Source organism: Acomys russatus, chromosome 15 (assembly GCF_903995435.1).
Source record: "Acomys russatus chromosome 15, mAcoRus1.1, whole genome shotgun sequence".
NCBI classification, from domain to species: domain Eukaryota; kingdom Metazoa; phylum Chordata; class Mammalia; order Rodentia; family Muridae; genus Acomys; species Acomys russatus.
The window spans coordinates 40,003,914-40,029,599 of record NC_067151.1 but is presented as its reverse complement, the minus strand read 5'-3'; the positions used below and the strand labels follow the sequence as shown (position 1 = coordinate 40,029,599).

The 25,686-nt window shown below is 39.5% G+C and overlaps 1 protein-coding gene across 1 annotated transcript in view; it reads right to left on the bottom strand.

Moving 5' to 3' along the window:
* Gmps (guanine monophosphate synthase) overlaps positions 1-25,686 on the bottom strand; it is a 46,001-nt gene that overhangs the window by 4,520 nt on the left and 15,795 nt on the right. Inside the window, exons 6-13 of the mRNA XM_051157252.1 lie at positions 23,969-24,162; positions 17,019-17,184; positions 13,915-14,066; positions 13,374-13,547; positions 9,839-9,944; positions 7,341-7,456; positions 4,623-4,748; positions 211-326 (exon numbers count right to left, since the gene is read on the bottom strand). Coding sequence (XP_051013209.1) covers positions 211-326; positions 4,623-4,748; positions 7,341-7,456; positions 9,839-9,944; positions 13,374-13,547; positions 13,915-14,066; positions 17,019-17,184; positions 23,969-24,162 — 1,150 coding nt within the window. The remainder of the gene's footprint in view (positions 1-210; positions 327-4,622; positions 4,749-7,340; positions 7,457-9,838; positions 9,945-13,373; positions 13,548-13,914; positions 14,067-17,018; positions 17,185-23,968; positions 24,163-25,686) is intronic.

Below are 25,686 nucleotides of genomic sequence, written 5' to 3'. Positions count from 1 at the left end.
TTCCCCCAATCATAACCAAAGCACATGAAAAGGGCAAGTCAATCAAAGCACACAGATGACTACAGACTCATTCACTCGCATCTACTATCTCTTTCTTACATGTACAATTAAGATTTTTAATCTTTCATTAACCAAAGACTTTAAAGCACATATCCTCCCAATACACTTGATCCACACACTCTCATCTCCTCTGCCACCTGCAGAATATACCTGTTGATGTTATGACACATGCGAGGTATCAGTCTGGCAAGGAAAATAAGAGATTCCCAGTCAGGGTCATCTTTACTGGAGATTCCACACACATAACTGTAAGAGCGACAATCACCCTGTAAAAATAAATGTAATCAACTTTTAACAGTTAAGTAAAAAGATGAGTTAGGAAACATACATATATTATTTATTTATTTATTTATTTATTTATTTTGGTTTTTTGAGACAGAGTTTCTCTGCATAAATTCGGCTGTCCTAGACTCACTTTCTAGACCAGGCTACACTCACAGTGACCGGCCTCCCTCTGCCTCGAGTGCTGGGTTTAAAGGTGTGCACCACAATGCCCAGCAGGAAATAGTTTCTACAGTGACACCATTAGTAGTAATTTGGTTTTTGTTGTTGGTTTTTGGGTTTTGCTTTTTAAAATATATCTGAAAAGTATATTCTAGTGACAAAAGTAAGCCCCAAGTTCAAACACCTCTTATTAAATTCCACCTGGATCAATTCAGGAATAAAAGAAGCATCATGGACAGTTTAAGAATTTATATGACACATGCCAGTATTCCACTTGGAGGTCATTCCAATGGCTGCCCAACTGTGCCGAACCAGCACATTTAGTCTGACAGGCAAGATCTACTATCTATACTTATTGTTTGAATAAAAAAGTCTTTTGTTTATAAATAAACTTAAAATACAAACTTACACCGGGCGTGGTGGCGCACGCCTTTAATCCCAGCACTCGGGAGGCAGAGGCAGGCGGATCACTGTGAGTTCAAGGCCAGCCTGGTCTACAAAGTGAGTCCAGGATGGCCAAGGCTACACAGAGAGACCCTGTCTCGAAAAACCAAAAAAAAAAAAAAATACAAACTTACAAATAAATGAATGGAAACAATTGAGCTGGTTAACAAAATGACTGTACACACATGATCAAATGCTATCCACTGAAAAGCACTTTAAAAACGAAATGCTTTCCTTTCTAACAATAAGGCTAGAACTTGAGATCATTACATTGCGTGAAGTAAGCACCGAAAGATAAGTACCACAAAATTACGTTCACGGAATATTAAAAAGTTTATCTTATGGAAGTTGAGAAAATAAGGGATGGGGGAGATGCAAGACAGATGAAGAAGGATTGATCAAGAATATAAAGTTACAAAGTTAAAGTTGAATAGTTTGAATATATAGCAATAAAAAGTATTTCCAGAGCAGACTTAACCATCATACAATGTATATGTCTATCAAAACACTGCAGTAGTTGGGTATGGTGGCAGGAGGGCAGTACTCCTCAACAGCACAGATCTGCACTTGAGAGATAACCCCAAACAACAGAAAACACCCCAGGGCGGAAAATCAGGAGTCTAAGAGGGGTGGGAGGCCACCCCAGACCAGGCTGTGACGCTCAGCTGGTGTGACAAAAGGAAGCTCCTGAAGGGCAGCGGCTGTGGCAAGCACAACTGCCCTTCTGCAAGCTGCAGGACTCAGAAAAAAGGCTGGTCCACTTCATCATGGATGATCCTTACTTAAATTGGGGGGGTGGGGGGGGGGGTGGCATCCAGAGGCCAGCAGGTGCCCTGGAATTCTAGGGTGTCTTGAATAGCCTGAGGTAGGATCTTCTCTGGAAGAGCAGCAAATGTTTTTGGTCATTGACATATCCTAATATTCTTCTTTCCTCTTTCTCTCCTTTTATTTTTAAATTTGCCTGGTGTGTCCCTTTTTCCTTTTACTACATTTTAGCAGTTTTTGTTTTAGCTTCCTTCATTCTCCTGGACAAAACTTTAGCATGTTCTGTAGCCTCATCCTTGTCTTCTTAGTGCGTTGTTTCTTTAGAGCAGCATGTCGGTGTTTGCGTAGCAGGACATGCAGAGCAACAGATGGCGAGTCTTGGGTGCTTTGGTCCTGAGCTTCTTTCTTGCCTTCCCTGTTTAAGGGCTTTCTGATAGCATATCGGTAGACATCATCTTGTTTGGACAGATTAAAAAGTTTTCTGATTCTGCTAGCTCTTTTAGGTCCCAACCAATGAGGCACAGTAGTTAGTACCTGTCAGTCCAGGAACGTCCTTCTTTCCTTTTGACACTAATCAGGTTGAGAATGCTGAGATCGGCACTCACAGTGCATCCAGGGACAGACTTGCACTTCCACTCTCCAGTTCTCCTAGGCCTATAACAAGAGTGCCCCTTACTCAACAGCAGGCGTGCTCTGCCATGGGTCAGAACACCCTGCTTCGTGGAAAAGCCTATTTGTCCTTCCCACTACGGATATGGACCACAGAACCGTTCTATTATTCACCTAGAGCATGAGCAACTGCTTCTGTGGCCATAAGCTTCTCACAGGACGTGGAAAATATGGGTTCATCGTCCACTTCAGTGAGTTTCTGACGGTTGGTGGAGAGGCATGAGGTGTTCAGCTTCATCATGCCTCAGCCAGCAGCCACCTAAGAGGTCCCACGAAAGAAAAGCTGTTCTTCTATATCTGCCCATGTTTTATATTAGTTATTCTGACTGTGTTACACTGAAGTTTGGGGCTTGTTTTTTCTTTGCTTTAGGCTTGTTTTATTTGTTTTTAGTTTTTAAATTCTCCTCCTAGTTATATATAATTGGTAATGCATTTTTTCCCCTCACTATTAGGAAATATATTTTTGGTTTTTCTTTGCTGATAATCTCTTGTTCTTGTCCCCTTGACAACACTCTTCTCTATTTCTTATTCTTTTTTTTTTTTTTTTTTTTACTTAACCTTACTTCTTGTGTTTTCCCGCTTCATTGCCTCCTCTTTTTACTTCATTCACTATTTTCCCTTTAGCTTTTTAATTTCATAGCATATTATGCAAGAGTTTTGCCTATTTTGTTTCATCATCATTGGTGATACATTAACAGGCTTAACTCAGTTTTAAATGTACTTCTATATGCTGTTCCATTTGATGTTGATGCCCATAGAGCAATTTGTTTTCTTCTCTAATTGGTACTACTGCCAGAGCCCTGAAGAATAGGCTGCTCAGTCAAGGATGCTGGCACTTCCTCGTAATCCCAGCATTTGCAAAGTAGAGGTAGAGGTTTGAGATTGTAAGTTCAAGTACAGCTCCATTACAGATAAAGTCTGAGGCCAGCCTGGAATATATGAGTCCCTGCATACAAAAGAACAAAGTAGGCTGTTAAATAAGAGATGAACATAAGCTGGGCATTGGGTTGCACCCCTTTATTCCCAACACATGGGAGGCAGAGGCAGGCAGAGCTTTGTGTGTTTGAGGCCAGCCTGGTCTACAAAGAGTTCCAGAACAGCCAAGGCTATTACACTCTCGAGGGGAAAAAAAATCAAAAACAAAAACAGAAGAGATAAGTAAAGAGGCATGAAATATGAAAAGGACAAAAGTATCCTCTAAAAAGATCCAGACTCCTCACTTGCTAAACACACAGGTAATGGAAAAGCTGAAGTGCCAGATGAAGCCTTCAAAAATCAACTAACATGACCGAAGTCATCAAAGAGGATACAAACAAGCTGATGGAATTCCATCTAGGACCTGGAGGGGCAAAAGAAAGTATTCAACATAGAGGAAGAAGCCAGATAAACGGGTGAGGAAGTCAGCAGTAAGGAAACAAACTAGAAATGATAAGGACGAACTCAATCAAATAAAAGACACAGTACAAGTATCACCAACAGTTTCAAACAAGCAGAATGTTAGAGAAGGTTTGCAAACTTAAGAGGTATTACAAACATCAATAGAGATTTGAGAGAGAGAGAGAGAGAGAGAGAGAGAGAGAGTGCGTGCGTGCGTGTGTGACAGTGTTCAGGACCTCTTAGACTCAAGATCAAGAGGAAAAACCTAAGAACATAAAATAGACTCAAGGACAGAAATTACCTCAAACTGACACAGAAAGTCTTAACTGTAACCAAGAATCTTTTCACGATAAAACTCTGAAGAGACTAGGAAAAGAAGGAATACGCCCCAACTAAATAAAGCTTATCTATGGCACGGTGGTTTAAATGAGAACAACCCACTCATACATCTGAATGCTCTGTTCCTAAGTGTAGGGACTATTTGGAAAGGATTGGGGCTATGGCCTTGTTAGGGGAGGTGTGTCACCAGGGGCGTGGCCTTGTTAGGGGAGGTGTGTCACCAGGGGCATGATGGGTCATCAGTCTGTCTCTGCCTCCTGTGTGTGGATGGTTACTGCTGCAGCACCACGCCTGCCACCATGTTCCCCACCAATTGCCTAGGCATTCAGTTCTTACATGCTGATTCACTCCAGAACGATGTAGGGGGTTTTTTTGTTTTGTTTTGTTTTGTTTTGTTTACCTTTCTAAACTTTGAATGTAATTTCACATTTAATTTTCCAAGGTAATTTCAATTTCAAACTTTGTGAGAACAAGCAGCAGTTATATCCTAGTTATATCCCAGTAACTGATCTCACATAACTCACCTGCACACCCACAGTCTTGATTGGCAGCAAGAAAGCATTTAGTGAATGCAGACTTGTAATCTGCATGAGCTTCTCCTGGTCCTCCTCTGTCGTGCAGGCTTTGACTCTTTGTAACAGTGTATGAGGCTGAGAAACCAAACAGACATTTTGTTTTTACTGTTGCAAGAAATAAGGCCTCCATAATCTTATATAGCTGTACCTATTAATTTTTAACAGCAGACAATGTAGAATGTGCTATGTGCTACATACTACACCAGAAATTCAGTCCTTCGACAAGAAATATAAATTAAATGTATATACATTGAGATATTTACTTTCTTGTCACCTATTTTTGCCCATTTTGTACTTTCCCCCTTTTGCTCTCTTTTGAACTGGTGATTCTGCAAACTCATTTATTTCTCTTTTATTGGTTTAAAGTTAAATCCTTGATTTCTACTCATATAGTTCCCTTTAAGTGCCAACCTTTCTGTCCATTTGGCAATACAGAGTTTCTAATGCTTTATAGTTTGTTAGTGTTTAAATATTTTATGTAGTCTGTTTGTGTTGTTTTCCTTATTTGTAATCTTATTTTCTTACCAATTCCTTGTGTAGATAAAAGATCTCCTATCTAACTGCTATTCCTAAAAGTGTTTCTCAACCACAGCTGCACATGGCAGATTAATAAAGTCAGAGAGTCTAGAGATGGGCAAGTATATACTTCAAAGGCTCCTTTAGAGCCAGACACAGCACACACTTGGAGTCCTAGCATTACGGAAAATAAGTTAGAGGGTTATTACTCTTTCTCAAAAAACAATTACTAATTATATTTAGCCTTTCCTGTTCTCTTTGCAACAGGAGAGACTAAATATTACAAGATGAGGAAGGATTGAATGTAGGTAGTAGACACAAGTAATGAAAGAAATACAAAGCTGTTTTCCTAGGTGTCATGGACTTCATTTTTGGTGTTGGATGAGTGGATTAAAGTATGTTCAACAGTGAAGTGTAAAATCCAATGTGTAGCTTCACAACCTTAGAATGGCTATTCTAATTATACAGAAGTACACAGATATTGGGTCTGGTTAATTTCAGTGGGTGCAGCTCATCATTTGCAAGTTTTTCTAATGAAGTTTATCTTTTAAAAAACAATTGAAAAGAACAAAAAAGTGACCCTTGGTTTACGTCACAACATTGTGAAAAAACAGTGCCTTAAATTCCACAAGCCAAGGGCTATGGTAGTAAATGCTCTTATCTAGAAATGGCTTTATTTGCATATTTGCTCTGGTTCTTAAGATGGGCTTGGTGTGCACCAGTCATCTCTCTAGGCACTTGAGCACCTTGGGTTTTTTGTTTTATTTTCTTTTTAATTCTTCTCTCTACAATATATCTTAACTTCAGTTTCCTCTCCCTCCATCCCTCCACTCTTCCCAGCAGAGCCCCACTCCCATCTCCACTCCTCCTCCATTTCCTTTCAGAAAAGAGCAGGCCTCCCCGGGATGTCAACTAAAGAGAGCATGACAGATCACAGTAAGACTGGGCACACACCCTCACATCAGGGCTGGGAAAGGCAACCAAAGAAGGGGCAAAAGGGTCCCCCAAGCAGGGAAGAATCAGAGACACGCCACTCCCACTGCTGGTATGTGTTTTTCTCCTATGTCTGCTGCTTTTGTTGCAGTCTCTGATTTCATGAACAACTAACTCCCTACCAGTGATCAGTTTATTTCACTTACCTAGTGTGGTATGTGTCATTTTGCTCAATCAAAGCTATTATCTTCCACCAATTTGAAAAACATCCTCTTGTCCACTGGGACCCTCTGGACATACTTAAAGCTGAATTTCCCATTCCAGCTTAACAACTTCTATCCTTAATCCTTTCTGATCATTTGTTTTATTTATGGAAATTTCTCAGTATCTAGGCTTGCATTCTCACTTCCTGATTTCAGTTACTTTCATTTCTAGAACTTAACTATCTCACTTTTTAAGTCCTATAAAACAATACTGTTAATAGCTTCTCTTGTGTCACATTCTCCTATATACTGTTTGCAAACTCCAGTATCCAGGGTCTGTGGGGATATTCCGCTAGTTAGTTACACCTTACTGCACCTTACGGCTATGTTTTGTTCTTTGTAAACTCCGACACTTGTGGAATTCTATAGGAACAGGGTGAAGACTACTCCACAGAGACCTGACCTTGGCACTTGTCTGACTTCCTGGAAGCAGCACCAATCCAGGTCCACCTCAAATGAAACCTATTAGCTTGCTATTTTCAAAAACATAGTTATAGGTTTACAGGCCACATCTGAAGCACTGGGAGACTGCTACATAGTCTCAATTTGTAGCTACAGTGCTGCTAAGTAGGAAGACCTCTGATCTAACTGCAGACCCTTCTTCATGGCCTGGGGTTCTCACACTCAGACAGCTATGCCCAAGGACAAGTAGTGGAATGCTGCTTTTGGGAGAGCACAGAGTTCTTAAATTGACACTTTTGCTTGAAATAACTATGAAAGAGCATCTTACATAGCTTATCTGGAAATTTTAAGGACAGGAGATATATATATATGCAGTCCTGTTTAGTTAGACAAACCTACCTAGTAGTCTCTGTGTTGTGATTTCTACTTTCTCACTGCAAACTAGCTATTGTTTTGAATTATCAAACAACAAAGAAATAAATTCATTTTAAAACAAGAATGCAACAGCAATCTATTTTGTTCTTTGTACTGACCAAATACATCAAATTATTACCTTCTTAACACTTGCAGAAAAATCAGCTACTATTTTCAAAATATTGTTGGTTTCAGGAAAGTCTTTACAAATATAAGGTTCTTCAGCACATATTACTCTGATGGCCAGACCAGGACCTAAAAAATAACAATATTGAACATAAAATTTATAACTACAATTTTAGTAGAAAACTGACACTATCTCTAAAACAAAAAAACCCTTATAAAATTAGAATCTAACTGCCATCACACAGGGTTTTGTTTTCTTCTTTTTATGTTAGTGTTAGGATTCAAACCCAGAGCACCATGCATGCTAACAAGTAGTCTATCACTGACTCCTAGCACTTTGAATTTCAAGGCTGGGACTGTAATTCTTTTATAGAATCAATGTTTAGTATGTACAAGGACCTGGGGTTCAATTCCAAACTAAGGCAAACAAATGAACAGAAGGTATTTCATTTTAATTTCCCACCCAAATTTATTAAGCTCTATATGTATTCTCACAAAAATTTCCCAGGAACTATTTTACAACATATCATATGTGTCAATTTCCTTAACATCTCTTTATTAAGGGAATTTTCCATCATGTACAAATGTAAGCAAAATAGTGCACCACCTTAACTCAAAGGTTGCTTAAAACTTAAAACTGAAAGAGTAGCAGGGGCAGACTGCACTGGGTTTCAATTCCCCGCCCAACATATGCAGGAGTTCTGGTGCCCTCTTCTGACTTCTTTAGGCATTTGGCACATGCATGGTATGTGGGTGTCTGGGCGTCCATACACATACATATGCAGGCAAAAACACATGCCAACAACAACAAAAAGACTGAAAAAATTTAAATAAAAGGCATGCACAAACTGTTCCTTTACTACAACGTAAAAAAAATTTTTCCTTGAGATGTCTAAAAGTAAAATCAAAGGCATATTCCATTAGTTGTTTTCAGTCTTATTACTAGTTTTAGAATAAACATCTAGGGTTTTTTTTTTTTTTTTTTTTTTAAATAGGGCTTCTTTATGTAACAGAGCCCTGACTGTTGCAGAATCACTCTGTAGATCAGGCTGCCTTGAACTGAGAAGTCTGCCTGCTTCTGCCTCCCGCATTCTGGGATTAAAGGTGTGTGCCACCATGCCATGCATAGCCTCCAAAATTTATTTTTAAAGCAGCTAAAATGTTTTTTGCTAAGGAAATTTGACCTGATAGAAATAATATCACATAACCCTAGCTAAAATAATGACCAAAGACACAGGGACAATTTGTACCATCCTCTGCTGGCATATACTTAGGGAATCGATATCTTGAATTACTAGATTTTTTTTTATACCAAATACTAATTATTTCTAACACTACTTAAGAAGGCATTGTAGCAGTTAAGGGCAAAAGCTCTAATAAAGTGTTTTCTGTCAACTTTTGGAAAACTTCCTTGACCCGTGAGTTTTCTCATCTACAAAACACAATGAACCCAGGTTACTATTTCCGAGTGTCTGGGAGGATCAAGAACATGTAGCAATGTGTCACACCACATAGCGCTTCCAAAATGTCGGCCTGTTTTGTTTTGTTTTGTTTGCGCCATGGCTTACTACATGGCTCTCATTATCCTAGATCTTGTTATGTAGACCAGGTTAGCCTTTACCTCATAGAGATCTGCCTACCTCTGCCTCGAGTGCTAGGATTGAAGGAACGCACCACCATACTGGGGTATTATTATGTTTTTAATTAATTAGACCATTCTTCCAACCTATTTTAGAGAGTTAAAGCGGGACTGTGCTTTAAACCATCTCAGAATAAAACAGATGAATTGTCTAAATACTATCTTTAAATATTTTGTTCCAGCAAATGACTACTTAAAGCTGTTGATATCCATGAATTATATAGAACAAACACAGTGCAAAGAGTGCTGTATATATGAACAAAGTGGTTCTTCCGTTCAAACAGTTGGCAGTGGCTACATGAGAGGCTGAGGAAGGAGGACCACCTGGACCTAGGGCATCCACAGGCAGTCTGGAGGTAAGGGTGAGGGAATCTATTTTTTTTTAATAGAATCAATTTTAAAAGACCCTATCTTTAAAAAAGAAGTGGGGAACAGAGTTTTAATTCTCTCTTCTTTCCATGGAATACATGATATATATATATATATATATATATATATATATATATATATATGCGCACACACACACACACACACACACACACACACACACACACAGTAGTTATGGTATAAAGAACCTAGATCTACAACTAAGAATGGTGCAGACATGCTATTAAAGTATCTTTACGCTCCATCTCTTCATCTGGCATCAACATTATATGCCAGATTCCTGGGAATCATATAGTATCTAAATACAAATGCAAAAGGAATGAATCTTGTAATGGCACAAATAAAGCAGGCATGTCAAGGAAGTTGTTCCCTGTCATCCTCATCCTTCCATTATGTAATGTGTTTCCTAAAGAGACAATTGATTCAGAATGGTCTGAACTGAATCCACATGAATGTCTACAGACAAAACCCACGTGTGTTTTTACCTGGAAAAGGATGCCTGGAAACCAGTTCTTCTGGCAGGTCAAGCTCTCTGCCTAAAATCCTCACTTCATCTTTATGAAACTCTTTCAGAGGTTCTATTACTTTTCCCTACAAGAAAAAAAGGGATCAATTAAAAAGTCTAGACTTTATCATTTAAAGTATTTTCTCCTATGAGGCTTAGAATTAGATGAATATTCACTGGCATTCAAATTCTTTTTTGAAACACATTTTAAGTATGATCCTTAGAAATCTTGGAAGTAAAAACAAAGTTAGGTGCTAGAGAGATGGCTCACTGTTTAAGAGCCCTGGCTGCTCTCCTCTAGTGGACTAAGAGTTAACTCCCAGCATCCATGCAATCGCCCATTAGGACAGCTCCAAAGGATCTAATACCCTCTTTCTAACCTCTACTGACACCAGGCATGTGATGCACAGAAGGTACAATACAGACAAACACCCAAACACATAAAATAAAGATAACCTTTTTTTAAAAAGTCTGGGTAAACAAACCCATGCAGCAAGTCTCTTCTATTTCTCATAGGACACCAGGAAGGCAATTGGAAAAATAGTGTTAGTGCTAATTTTTCCAAATGAGCTAGGTATGGTGGTGCACACCTTTAATCCTAGCACTTGGGAATCAGAGGCAGGCAGATCTCTGTGAGTTTTAGCCTGGTCTACAGAGAGACTCTGTCTAAAAAACAAAACAAAACAAAAACAACACCCACAAAAACTTTTCTAAATGGTGTCAAAAAATAAAAAGGACACCTCACTAGATGGAAATAAATAAATTTATTTTATTTTATGTATAAGTATTTTGTCTGCATGTATGTACATGTACTACTTGCATGGCCATCAGACCCCGGAAACTGTAGTTTCCGGACTGTGAGCTACTATATGGGTGCTGAGAACTGAGCTCTACTCAGTGTGAAAGTAGTCAAGTTCTTGATTTACTGAGCCATTTCTCCAGCCCCAGTAAAAATAATTCTAATTCATATTAAATTAAAACTAAGTATATGAGCAAAGTATATGAACAGACATTTCTCCAAGATACACAATGATCAATAAGCATTTGAAAAGATTCTAGATATTCCTATAGGGAAATGAAAATCAAAATCACAATGAGCTTCGTGTGGCAGGGCACATCAGGAAGCACGGTGCTGGGACGGTAAGAGGACAGCAATTGAAAGAAACATACGGAGAAAAAGCGATACCACTTCTCAAGGAATGGTGGCACACCTATTAAGATGGCTATTAAAGACAAATAACAAAACAGCAAATGATGACCAGGATATACAAGAACTGGAACTCCTGAGGTACTTTAGTACGCCTTTAATCCCAGCACCCGGGAGAGAGAGGCAGGCGGATCTCTGTGAGTTCGAGGCCAGCCTGGTCTACAAAGTGCATCCAGGACAGCCGAGGCTACACAGAGAAACCATGTCTCGAAAAACAAAAAACAAAAACAAAACAAGAAAAAGAGTAAAAGGTGTGTAGGGATGGGGTGGGGTGCTGAGAAGACAGCTCAGCAGTTAAAAGCACTGACTACTCTTCCAGAGGAATGAGCTTACATCCCAGCACCGGCATGGCAGCTCACAACTGTCTGTAAGTCCACAGTCTGACACCCTCACATAGACATACATGTAGTCAAAACACAAATGCATATAAAATAAAAAGAAATTATAAAATGGTGCAACTGCTCTCTATGGAAGACAGCACAGAGATTCCACAAAACAAACAAACAAGTAATAAGACAAAATAAATAGAACAATAGAAAAACCAAAACAGCAATCTCACTTCTAAGTACGTGGACTGAAGAACTGAAAGAAGGCTCCTGAAGCATTAAATGCAAACCTACTTTCATAGCAAAACTCCCAATACCCCAATGTTAGATGTGCACTGATGACTAATTAGATGAGCAGAATGTAGTACACACGTGCGATGCTCTAGTGCTTAGCCTTTGGAAGGAAGGAAATCTGGTCATATAGTACAACATTAAACTTGAAGGACATTACGCTAAGTATGAAATAAGCTAGTAACAAAGACAATACTGAAGAGGGAATAAAGGGCAGACACTCTTGCATGATGTCAAGTTGTATCAGGTATACAAGGTAGTCAAAGACAAATTCAAAGTGAAAAGGTGGTTATTAGGCAGTAGGGTAGGGATGAAAAGAAAGGTGTTTCAAATCTGCTGGCCAAGCAGGTTATAGAGAATCTACTATTCTATTCCAGATGGTGGGGTTTATTTTGTTTTATACAATACTTTTAAAAGACAGATAAGCCTTTGTTTGTTTGTTTGTTTTTTCGAGATAGGGTTTCTCTGTGTATCCTTGACTGTCTTGGACTCACTCTGTAGACCAGACTGGCCTTGAACTCACAGGGATCCACCTGCCTCTGCCTCTTGAGTGCTGGGAACTAAAGGCGTGCACCACCATCGACCAGTTGATAAGTCTTGATAAGATATGAAAAATGGAAACTTTAAAATATTTCCAGTGGGGATGTATAACTTCAACACTTTGGACAACAGTCTGATAGGAAATCAAAATGTTAACGTCATTATGAGATTTGGGTTGTGCTTTGTTTCAGAAGCAGAGTCACCGGCAATCTAATCCTGGATTTTAACTTGGTACACAGCTGAGATGACCATCAAACTCTAGATCCTCCTGCCCAGACTTGCTAACTGACGCGTTTACAGGATGTACCACCACAGTGTGCTACTCTAGCAATTCTATACCTAGTTATCCACTAAAACAAAATGCAAGTTTTAAAAAAATTTAACCAATATTTATAACATCATTTCTAACAGTCAAAATGTGAAATGTATACCAACTGTAAAATGTGAACACATATACACAGTGCATTGTTGATTGGCCGTAAGAAGGAGTAAGTTCTGATATACATTACACCCTTGAACATATGCGTAAGAACTTAAGCTACTAGCTGAGCATGGTAGCATGCCATGTCTGTAATCACAGCACTCAGGAGGTAAAAGCTGGAGGCTCAGCAAGGTCAGCCTCAGCTACATAACAAGTTAGGGCCATGAGTTACATGAGACCATCTTTTAAAAACAAAGCAAAAAAAAAAAAAAAAAAAAAAAATCATAAAATGCCAGGTACTGTATGGAAGTCACACAAGGTGTCCCAAACAAGCAAAACTACAGAAGCAGACTAAGTGGTTTGAAAGGCATGGTAGCCCTTAACCCCAGCACGAGGGGGGCAGAGGCAGGCAGATCTCTTGGGAGTTTGAGGCCAGACTGATTTATACAAGTTCCCAGCCAGCCAGGAGTACATACAGAAACCATGTCTCCAAAAATAAATTAAAAAAAATAATGGATAGTGGTTGTCTAGGGTTGAAAGGAGATGGGGTAAGGCACAGTTCGAATGAAGAATAACTAACTGCTAATGAGCACAGCATGTACTTTTGAGAGTTCTACAGTGAATTTGTGGTGACGGTTAGTCAACCTTGAAAGTACTGGAAGGACACAGAATGGGGGAGGGGAAATGCTCCGTGTATATACTTTATGGAAAAGTTTTCATAAGTCTTTACCTCTTCCCTCAACTTTCTGATAAGTTCCGTGTCGTTGTGGTGGGTTTTGATGAGTTCAGCTTTGCCACTGGCAATAAGGGATGCACTTTCGATTAGATCAGGCCGTAGAGTGCCTTGGGCAAGGAAAACCTCCTCTGGCTTCAAACTCATTTCTCCAATGACTTCATTGGCAATCTGTTACCACAAGAGCAGAACAGTCTTCTAAAAAATGAATCTTTCAACAAAGTTGCAACAAAAATTAAGTCTTTCTGCAGTACCATCTGAAAATAGATCCATCAAACCACCAAAAATAAATTTCTGAAAACAAGTACATTTCATGTGATTCAAAACTCCCTGAAATCCTAGCACTTGTAAACCCAACAGAAGTACAATACTAGCTGAAAGGTCCATTCCTAAATGTTCAAACAGCAGCGTGGCAACATGCATGCTTTTTGAACCAAAACAGTTTCTACCTATCACTAGGACACACACACTCTCACACTAAAAACACACTAAAATTCACATAAAATAGTATACACTGCACACATCAAAAGAAAAGCACCTTAACAAAAGTATCACCAATAATTTTTCTTTTCTCCTCGGGGCTTGTAGTCATATTTAATGTTTTGCTAATTCTTTTTCGTGGAGTTCTGTCTTCATCTGAGATTGGTAGAGTAGTTGTTCCATTGTAAAAGGAATGAGCAGCATTTATCACTGGGAAATATGGGAGAAATACTTTAAACTACTGATATTTCTTTAAATCATAATACATCAAAGCATAGAAAGAAAACCAAGATGTGCCCACCCTTTGATGTTCCTTCCATTTTCCCATTTTTAGGGCCTGTTCTTTGTAACAGAGCTGAAGCCATTTTGTATTCAATCTTCATTTTTATTTATAAGGTAAAAATAAGTTCAATTATTTTAGCTCTGCTTCTTAGAAATAGTTATTCATAACTGACACTGGAAGACCCTTCCAGAAGGTCAACTTAACCTTATATATCTTACTATATATATATCTTACTATCTAACCCACATTCTGTCTTGGCTACACTCTGGTTGCACTCTAAAAGATCCTAACCACTGCCTCACTTACCTCACGTAGGCTCAATCAGCTTAAAGGTTAGCTGATAATACTTTGCCCAGTTGGCCAAAATATAACAATTCCCTTCCCTTGCCTTCTACACTTGGTTTTACCTGCTGTAAGAGCAGACTAGCATCACAGCTAGGTTCCTGAGTCCTTTCTGTGGCCCTGATCACTATCAGCCTGGAATAAATGTTCAATAAGTCATGCACATCTGAGTGAAATCAGTACCTGAGTGGGTTGTGCAGCTACTCTTGGACTATGATACCCATATGTTCAAAACCCCACCAATAAGCCAGCAGTAAGAGTTCAAATCTAGGAACTGATTCAGAGAACTCTGTAGCATTTACATATGAAATCACCACACTGCTAATGGTGCTGATTCATTTCCCTCTGTTCAGTGCTCCACCAGAACAAGCCAACAGATGGCTCCTCCACAGAAACCAGTGTTCACAGAACACCACACTGACCAGTTTCATCAAAAACGTGTATTTATACTTTTATAATTCCCTGGGTAATTTATTATTACCTAAGAGCAAGAAATCATGCTAATTCAGTGGCAAAGGGTTTGTCTAGAAGGCCCTGGATTTGATTCCCAGCACTGTCAAGAATGAGAGGTGGGTAAGGACTAGAAGCACCATGGACTGCTTGGTAGCAGAGCATAGCAATTAATGGTAGGCTTCAGCGCGAGATGAAGTAGCAGGCTGTTCCAATCAGCGTCCATCAAAGACCTGTTGGGCCTTCTCTTACCCTGGGTAGTTACCTCTATCAACATTCGTGCAGTTACACAGAGCCAGGGATGGAAGGAAGGAGTTACCACTTATCGTTGCTTAGTTGTGTTCCTATTGTAGAGTACTGCCCTAAACTCAACTGTACCTGGTGCCAGTGTTGCAAGTCCAAGGCCTCTTAGCAAACCATCAGCGTTCTCAGGGTGAGGCAGAGCAGCTTGCTCTGTATTAAGGATCTGCCTCCCATGTTTTCAAATAGGTCCTGCCTTAGGCACATCCAGAGACCCAATTCTCCCGAAATCCAACGTTTCCACTCCCTGAGCCTCCCCCAGGTCAGCTTGCTTCTTACTGGCTTCCTTCCCACTTTAGCCCCAAGACTTTGAACTCTGCCTTTGAACTGATCTGTTTTTGTGCCACTGAATTTTCTCTAATCTGAAAGCTCCCTTAGGAAACAGAATAATAAGATATCTTCAAAAGTGGGGTGGCTAACAAGAATGAAACTACACCACAATGGTTATTACAAACACTAGTAACCTAAAACTAAAGGCATTTCGAGGCCAACTTTTCCTTAGCCTGACTTCAAATGTTCACAGTAAACCCCAAGTAATTGACAAGTAGACTGGAAAATAGAAAATTAAAGCTATCAATTGCATTTAAAATATATATAATTTGTAAATTCAAAAACTATATGGACACGTGAAGACACTGCTAAGTCCCTGCTGGACGTTTGGAGGTCTAACTAGTGAAAGCATCAGAGAAATTTCTTCTCAGACACCTGCATTTTACCCTCTAGTGTCCTTTGAACTGCTGGCTTACTCTCCTTCTCCTTGTATCACTGTACTTGTTTATGTTTTTGCTCTTAGTCATTCTTCAAAGGGCAAGTGCTTATACTCAGCCTGTTAGCATTAAGTCTAATTACACCGTTAATATAACTGTGCCCAACTGCACTTTTAATCTTTTATACCCTTTCACTGTAGCCATAAGTTATACCTTTTAGAGAATAACAATACCCATAAACGTAAATGTCACTAAAAAATTAAGATTATTAGCAATCATCCCTATCCTTTAAAGTAATAATAACTGAAGATCTCTCTTTAACATTGTGTGTGTAGTCAAACACTCATTGGCACACGACAGACATTATGTGTCTTCCTCTACCGTGTTCCACCAGTTTTTTATAGTGTACTTCAGCACTATCAGCTGGCCAGCAGGCCCCAGGGATTTGCATCAGTAGCTTCCCAGTTTGGGGAATTACAAGCATACAGACAGGTCTGGCTTTTTATATGGATCCTATAGCTAGCCCAGGTCTTCGTGTGCCCATGTAAAGCACTTTGACAACTGAGATACCTACATGGCGTGCCTTACTTTTTAAAGTCTAGCTATATTGCCTAAGCTAATTCCAAGCTCCTGGTACCAAACAATTCTCCTGCCTCAGTCTCCTAAGTAGCTAGGATTATAAGTGCACACAGCAAACACATCCGGCCAATTACAGGCTTCTCATCTACTGTATCTGTATGAGCTTGACTGCAAAACAACCTGTATTTTGTAGAAAGGCTTAGATACTCGCATAAGTAATGCCGTGAAATGAGGGGGAGATTTTGAGGGAACCAGTATAGGATAGAAGGATAGCTGCAATATGTAACTTACCACTTTCAGTATTGTAGTTTAACAATAAAATAATAACTTTTATATTTGGACCTTTCTTGAAACAAAGGGCATTATACATGTAAAGTAAAAGGTACTTTTAGCCTTTAAGTTTATAGGGAAAACTACATATTTGAGACTAAGCTCAACTAAATCAACAGCCTAAAGAAATAACCCCTGGTGTATATGAACTTCTCCAGAATTAGTTGATACCTTTGACCTGAATTCCAAGCTTTTTTAGGGCCTCTTCCACAGACTGGCTTTCTCGTTTTCTCATAAAGCCATTATCAATGTGTACAGCAATGACTTGCTCTTGGTTCAAAGCACGGTTTAGCAAAGCTGTACAAACAGTGGAGTCTACACCACCACTAAGTAAAACCTGTGAATAAAATGAAGAGAAAAAAAAAACAGAATAAACAAACACTATCACCTTATATAATTACTTTAAAGTACTGAATATATAAAGATACATACAGTAACTAAAAAAAAGACTCTGAGTTGATGCTACGTGCAAATTATACATGTGCCCTGTCAGTTATCTAGGCTAATTAATCAATCCAATTCTGGATTCCAATATTTATTTATTTATTTATTTATGTTTTTTGATTTTTCGAGACAGGGTCTCTCTATGAAGCCTTGGCTATCCTGGACTTGCTTTGTAGACCAGGCTGGCCTCGAACTCACAGTGACCAGCCTGCCTCTGCCTCCCAAGTGCTGGGATTAAAAGCGCGCGCCACCCAGGCTTGGTGACGTGCTCGGTTCCATCCTAGGCACCACCTCAGCTCAGCGGCAGCTCCCCTGCGGTGACACAGTCCGGGCGGAGCACTTGTTCCACCACTGGCGCTAACTCAGAGCAGCCGCAGTTCTCCTGCTGTGGCACAGGCTGGACAGAGCTCTCGGTTCCACCAGCTCTAAGACTCTGGTTGGACACAGTGTACAGTTTGAATCCAGAATTCCTGGCTGAGATTGGTGGTCAGTTCGGGCCCTGAGTCAATAACTGACCACAGCACGCACTTTGGGCCAAAAGGCCCTAGTGGAGCTTGGTGCGTAGTCCCAGCCCAAAAATTCTGGCTGGGCCCTGTGTGCATTTTGGGCCCAAAATCCCTAGCTGAGTTTGGCAGACGGTTCTGGCCCTGAGAATCTAGCTGAGTTCTGCCCGTGGTTCGGTCCCAGTGCTCCTGGCTGGACTTGGCAGGGAACACAGAAGGCTGTGGATACCTTGGCCTGACCCAACGCTCATTCAGAGACCCAGAACAATTGCAGGATCCACAGCAGAGAGGGACTGAGGATCACTGGCTGTGAGAGACCAGAACAACAGGGCTAACCTCCTAACATCCACACCAGTGAAGCTTTGAGCTCGCAGCCTAGGGAAATCGTAAGAAAACAAGTGAATCTATCATCAGACACCCTCCATTCAACTCTGGAAGCTACCCAACAAAAACAAAGACGGCAAGATGTCTAAAGGACAACGAAAAAGCATACGCAAAAAACCCCAAAACAACATGGCGTCTCCAGTTTCCAGCTATCCCAAAGAAAACCACCCAGAGAACTCAAATACAACGGAAATACAAGAAAATGACCTCAAATCCTTAGTAATGAGGATGATAATGGAGGAAACAAATAAAATTCGTAATCAAATGCAGGAAGACGCAGACAAACAGGTGAGAGACATAAAAGAAGCACATAGAGTGGAACTGGAAAAATTGCAGGAAAATGCAAACAACCAGATGAAAGAAATAACTAAAACGGTTCAAGCTCTGAAGACCTATAAAGAGGCAATGGAAGAAACTCAGGAATATACAAAAAATCAGATGAAAGAAATCAAAAAATCAGTTCAAGATCTGAAAATGAAGATGGATTCAATGATAAACACACAGACAGAAGAAAAACGAGAACGTGAGACCTCAGAGAAGAAGGCGAGCAACACCGAGGTGAGCTTTTCTAACAGAATCCAAGAGATGGAAGAACGAATCTCAGGGCTAGAAGATACAATCACAGATATTGAATCAACCATTAAAGAAAATGCCAAATCTGGAAAACTCCTGACACAAAACATCCAAGAAATTAAGGACACCATGAAAAGAAGAAATTTGCGGATAATAGGCATTGAAGAAAGAGAAGACATCAGACTCCAGGGCCCAGAAACTATTCTCAACAAAATCATAGAAGAAAATTTCCCCAATCTAAAGAAAGAGATGCCTATAAACATACAAGAGGCCTACAGAACACCAAATAGAATTGACCAGAAAAGAAAAACTGCCCGCCACATAATAATCAAAACACAAAACATGCAGAACAAAGAAAAAATATTAAAAGCTGCAAGGGAAAAGGGCCAAATAACATTTAATGGTAAACCTATCAGAATTACACCTGACTTCTCAGCAGAGACCATAAAAGCCAGAAGGTCCTGGACAGAGATCCTGCAAAACCTAAGAGAACACAGATGCCAGGCCAGACTACTTTACCCAGCAAAATTATCAATAACCATTGATGGAGAAAACAAAATATTCCATGACAAAAACAAATTCAAACAGTACCTATCCACAAACCCAGCTTTACAGAAGGTACTAGAAGGAAAACTCCATCCCAAAGGGTCAAGCTACAACCAAAACTACCCAGGAAATAGATAACTATCCCATGGCAAAAACACAACTACACAAACGCTCGACTGGAAACAACATCAAAATTAAGACTCTTAACAGTCACTGGTCATTAATATCTCTCAACATCAATGGCCTCAATTCTCCAATAAAAAGACACAGACTAACCGAATGGGTACATAAACAAGACCCAACATTCTTCTGCATCCAAGAAACACATCTCACCCATAATGAAAGGCATTACCTCAGGGTAAAAGGTTGGAAAAAAATATTCCAAGCAAATGGTCACAAGAAGCAAGCAGGTGTAGCCATTTTAGTATCGAACAAAATAGACTTTCAACCAAAATTAATCAAAAGGGATGAGGAAGGACACTTCATACTCATCAAAGGTAAAGTCAACCAAGATGACATCACAATTCTGAACATCTATGCTCCCAATACAAGGGCACCCACATATGTAAAAGATCTCCTAAAAAAGCTTAAACCACACATCGATCCCCACACAATAATAGTGGGAGACTTCAACACCCCACTCTCACTGAAGGATAAGTCATTGAAACAGAAACTAAGCCGAGAAATAACATCATTAACCAATGCCATGGGTCAAATGGATCTAACAGATATCTATAGAACCTTTCACCCAAACAAGAAAGAATACACCTTCTTCTCTGCACCCCATGGAACCTTCTCCAAAATTGATCACATCGTAGGTCACAAAGCAAGCCTCAACAGATACAAGAGGATTGAAATAATACCTTGTATCCTATCAGATCACCATGCTCTTAGGCTGCAATTCAACAACAACAGAAATAACAAAAAGCCTACACGTTTGTGGAAACTAAACAACTCTCTGCTAAATGACACCTGGGTCAGGGAAGAAATAAAGAAAGAAATCAAGGAGTTTCTGAAATTCAATGAAAATGAAGAAACAACATACCCAAATTTGTGGGATACATTGAAAGCAGTGCTAAGAGGAAAATTCATAGCACTAAGTGCCTTTAAAAAGAAATTGGAAACATCGCACATAAGCATCTTAACAACACAACTGGAAGCCCTAGAAAAAAAAGAAGCAGAAACACCCAAGAGGAGTAGACGCCTGGAAATTATCAAACTCAGGGCTGAAATTAACAAATTAGAAACTAAGAAAACAGTCCAAAGAATCAACAAAACCAAAAGCTGGTTCTTTGAGAAAATCAACAAGATAGACAGACCATTAGCCAAACTAACTAAAAGGCAGAGAGACAGTATTGAAATCAACAAAATCAGAAATGAAAAGGGAGACATAACAACAGACACTGAAGAAATTCAAAGAATCATAAGATCCTACTTTGAAGGCATATACGCCACAAAATTTGAAAATCTAAGGGAAATGGACGATTTTCTTGATCAAGTTCACTTGCCAAAGTTGAGTGAAGAACAGATAAACAAGTTAAATAGTCCCATTTCCCCGACAGAAATAGAAGCAATCATCGATGGTCTCCCAACCAAAAAAAGCCCAGGGCCAGATGGTTTCAGTGCAGAATTCTACCAGACCTTTAAGGGCGAGCTAATACCGATACTCTTCAAGCTACTCCAAAAGATAGAAATGGATGGAAAATTACCAAATTCATTCTATGAGGCCATAGTCTCATTGATACCTAAACCTCACAAAGACTCAACAAAGAAAGAGAATTTCAGACCAATTTCTCTTATGAACATAGATGCAAAAATACTAAATAAAATACTTGCAAAACGAATACAGGAGCACATCAAAGATATCATTCATCATGACCAAGTAGGCTTCATTCCAGGCATGCAGGGATGGTTTAATATACGGAAATCCATCAATGTAATCCATCATATAAACAAACTGAAAATAAAAAACCACATGATTATCTCCTTGGATGCAGAGAAAGCATTTGATAAAATTCAACACCCATTCATGTTTAAAGTTTTAGAGAGATCGGGGATACACGGCACTTTCCTCAACATAATAAAGGCTATATACAGCAAGCCAATAGCCAAAATCAAAGTAAATGGTGAGATACTCAAGGAAATTCCTCTCAAATCGGGAACAAGGCAAGGCTGCCCACTCTCTCCATATCTCTTCAATATAGTACTCGAAGTTCTAGCCAGAGCAATAAGACAACAAAAGGAGATCAAGGGGATCCAAATGGGAAAGGAGGAAGTCAAATTATCCCTCTTTGCAGATGATATGATAGTGTACATAAGTGACCCTCAAAACTCCACCAGAGAACTCCTAAAGCTGATAAACACCTTCAGCAAATTGGCTGGATACAAAATTAACTCAAAAAAGTCTGTAGCCTTCCTATACACAAATGACAAGCTTGCAGAGGAAGAAATTAGGAAAACCACACCCTTCACATTAGCCACAAGCAATATAAAATATCTAGGAGTTACCCTAACTAAGCAAGTGAAGGACTTGTATGAAAAAAATTTCAAAACTCTGAAGAAAGAGATTGAAGATGACCTGAGAAGATGGCGTGATCTTCCTTGCTCATGGATCGGGAGAATTAACATAGTAAAAATGGCCATCCTACCAAAAGCAATCTACAGATTCAATGCAATCCCTATCAAAATAACTACACAATTTTTTAAAGACATTGAAAGTTCAATTCTGAACTTCATATGGAAAAACAAAAAACCCAGAATAGCTAAAACAATCTTGTACAATAAAAGATGCTCCGGAGGAATCTCCATACCTGATCTCAAACTGTACTATAAAGCAATAGTACTTAAAACAGCATGGTACTGGCACAGCAACAGGCTGGTTGATCAGTGGAATCGAATCGAAGACCCAGATATGAATCCACACACATATGGTCACTTGATTTTTGACAAAGAAGCCAAATCCATTCAATGGAAAAAGGATAGCATCTTCAACAAATGGTGCTGGTCTAACTGGAGGTCTATGTGTAAAAAAATGAAACTGGACCCATATTTGTCACCTTGCACAAAACTCAAATCCAAGTGGATTAAAGACCTCAACATAAAACCAGAGACACTAACTCACTTAGAAGAAAAAGTGGGAAAGAGCCTGGAACATATTGGCACAGGAGACAACTTCCTGAACAGAACACCTACGGCCCAGGCCTTAATGTCAACCATTAATAAATGGGACCTCATGAGGCTGAGAAGCTTCTGTAAGGCAGGAGACACTGTCAAGAGAACAAAGCGACAGCCTACAGACTGGGAAAAAATCTTCACCAACCCTACATCTGACAAAGGTCTAATATCCAAAATATATAAAGAACTCAAGAAATTAAACACCACCAAACCGAATAACCCAATTGAGAAATGGGGCTTGGAACTAAACAGAGAATTCTCAACAGAGGAGTATCAAATGGCTGAGAAACACTTAAAGAAATGCTCAACCTCCTTAGTCATCAGGGAAATGCAAATCAAAACAACTCTGAGATTCCATCTTACACCCATCAGAATGGCTAAGATCAAAAATTCAAGCGACACCACATGCTGGCGAGGATGTGGGGAGAGAGGAACACTCCTTCATTGCTGGTGGGAATGCAAACTAGTACAGCCACTTTGGAAATCTATCTGGTGCTATCTCAGAAAAATGGGAATAGGGCTTCCTCAAGACCCAGCTATTCCACTCCTTGGAATATACCCAGAAGATGCTCCAGCACACAACAAGAAAATTTGCTCAACCATGTTCATAGCAGCCTTATTCATAATAGCCAGAACATGGAAACAGCCTAAGTGTCCCTCAGTAGAAGAGTGGATAAAGAAACTGTGGTACATATACACTATGGAATACTACTCAGCTATTAAAAACAAGGAATTCCCGAAATTTGTGGATAAATGGATTGAGCTAGAAATGATCATAATGAGTGAGTTAACCCAGAAGCAGAAAGAATCAAATGGTATATACTCACTTATATCTGCATACTAGCCCAAGGGGCATGTCCCACGAAAGCCTTCACTTACCAGGAAACTGGGACAGAGGGGAAGGCATCCTATTGGGACTCTAAATGAGAGACGCATGGGAGAACAGCAAAATAAAAGGATACAGAGGGTCCTAGAAATCTACAAGTAGAACAATATGATAGGCAGATTTGGGCCCAGGGGTCCCGCTCAAACTAAGGCACCAGCCAAGGACAATACAGGAGGTAAACTTTAAACCCCTTCCCAGATCTAGCCAATGGTCAGAATATTCTCCACAGTTGAGTGGAGAGTGTGATATGACTTTCTCACATACTCTGGTGCCTCACATTTGACCATGTCCCCTGGAGGGGGAGACCTGGTGGCACTCAGAGGAAGGACAGCAAGTAGCCAAGAAGAGACTTGATACCCTATGAGAATATATAGGGGGACGTAATCCCCCTCAGGAACAGTCATAGGGGAGGGGAATAATGGGAAAATGGGGGGGGGGGAGGAATGGGAGGATACAAGGGATGGGATAAACATTGAGATGTAACAAGAATAAATTAATTAATAAAAAAAAAAAAAAACAAAAAAAAAACAAAAAAAAAAAAAAAAAAAAAAAGCGCGCGCCACCACGCCCTAACCCTAAGTCTGTAGACAACCAGGAGAGCAACTCCTTACCAATACTTTTGATGAGCCCACTTTCTCTTTGATCTCGCGAATGCATTCAAGTTCTCGGTTCTGCACAGTGAAGGTCCCACTGCATCCGGCTACCTCATACAGGAAATTCTTCAGTATTACCTTCCCGTTTTCTGTAAGGCCAACTTCAGGGTGGAATTGTACGCCATATAGTTTTTTAGATTCATTGGCTATACCTACATGGATAAAACAGTCACAAAAAGTTTTATGTTGAAGTTACAACTAATATTTACAATCCACTCCTCAAAATCTTGCTCTATAAATGCTAAATATATATGCTCTATTCAACTTTTCATTACAGAGAAAGAAAATACATGGTAAATAAAGCTATCTTACTATATAATCTTTATAAAGTATAGAGAAAAAAGTGAGCAGTAGAATAGGGCAGAGACTATTTCACTAAATTCTCACTTTCCTACCATTACTTCGGTTTTCTTGCCTACTTAATATAGAAAACAGCTCAATTTTGTTTCTCAGTCCTACATAAATATTTCTTCAAAGAATATCAATACTATACCTTCCTATCACCGTTAGTCTTTTCACATGAAGTAAAGATCTTTCGAAATAAAATCATTTTTATCTCTTAGTCTTTTGCATCATGGAGGCAGGTCACTTCATCTATGGCAAGTCTTTGCTAACTTACTGTTCAGCTTGGCATCTCAAACAAAAGCAACTCTAGTGATAAGCCCACTTTTTTCTCTTACTGATTTCCAGGGCTATGAGTGATAATCCGTATTACAGATATTAAGGATAAATAAGAATAAAAGCAAGAAAGTAATTGTCAAGAAAACAATTCCTCATCCTCTAGAAAGTACAGAAACACGATAGTTTTATAAAGGGCTAGGCAGTAATGCTTTAGTCATCACAGACACATTTATTCACTGAGCTTCACTGTATCCCATAACTTCTGGATATACAAAAACACAACACAGACTAAAGATCTTGAGGGCCCAGTCTGGTATCTTTCAGATCTCTAAGAACAGCTTTAACAACAATGAAAAAGGAAAAATAACATAGTGGGAAGTCTCTCAAATTTTCCTGAGTTAAAAAAAGTACAGCCATGATGTATGTTTCAAAACTCATCGAGATGAATACTTATAATCCCAGCACTCAGGGAGCTGAGGCAGAAGGATCACCGTGAATTTGAAGCTAGCCCCAGTTACACAGTAAGCTTCAGGCCAGCCTATCTCAAGTAGGTAAATTAAGTATTTGGGGCTGGAGAAATGGCTCAGTGAACCTTAGTTCAATTCCCAGCGCCCACATCAGGCAGCTCACAACTGTCTGAAGCTCCAGCTTCAGAGAATACACACCACTCTCACCATCTTGGGCACATATAAAGGCACACATAAATTCACATAAATAATTATTTTTCTTTTTTTTTCCGAGACAGGGTTTCTCTGTGTAGTCATGGCTGTCCTGGACTCACTTTGTAGACCAGGCTGGCTTCGAACTCACAGCGATCCATCTGCCTCTGCCTCCCAAGTGCTGGAATTAAAGGCGTGCGCCATCACTCCTGGTAAATAATTGCTTTTTAATTTAAGTATTTTAAAGCATTACGTAACTACTTAATAATTCCCCTAGTTAATATTAAATCCTACCACATTTACAGCAGCCATAAAAAAAAAAAAAAAAAAAAAAAAAATAAGAAAAGACCCACAGCCAGGCACATTGGTGCACGCCTGTAATCTCAACACTTAGGG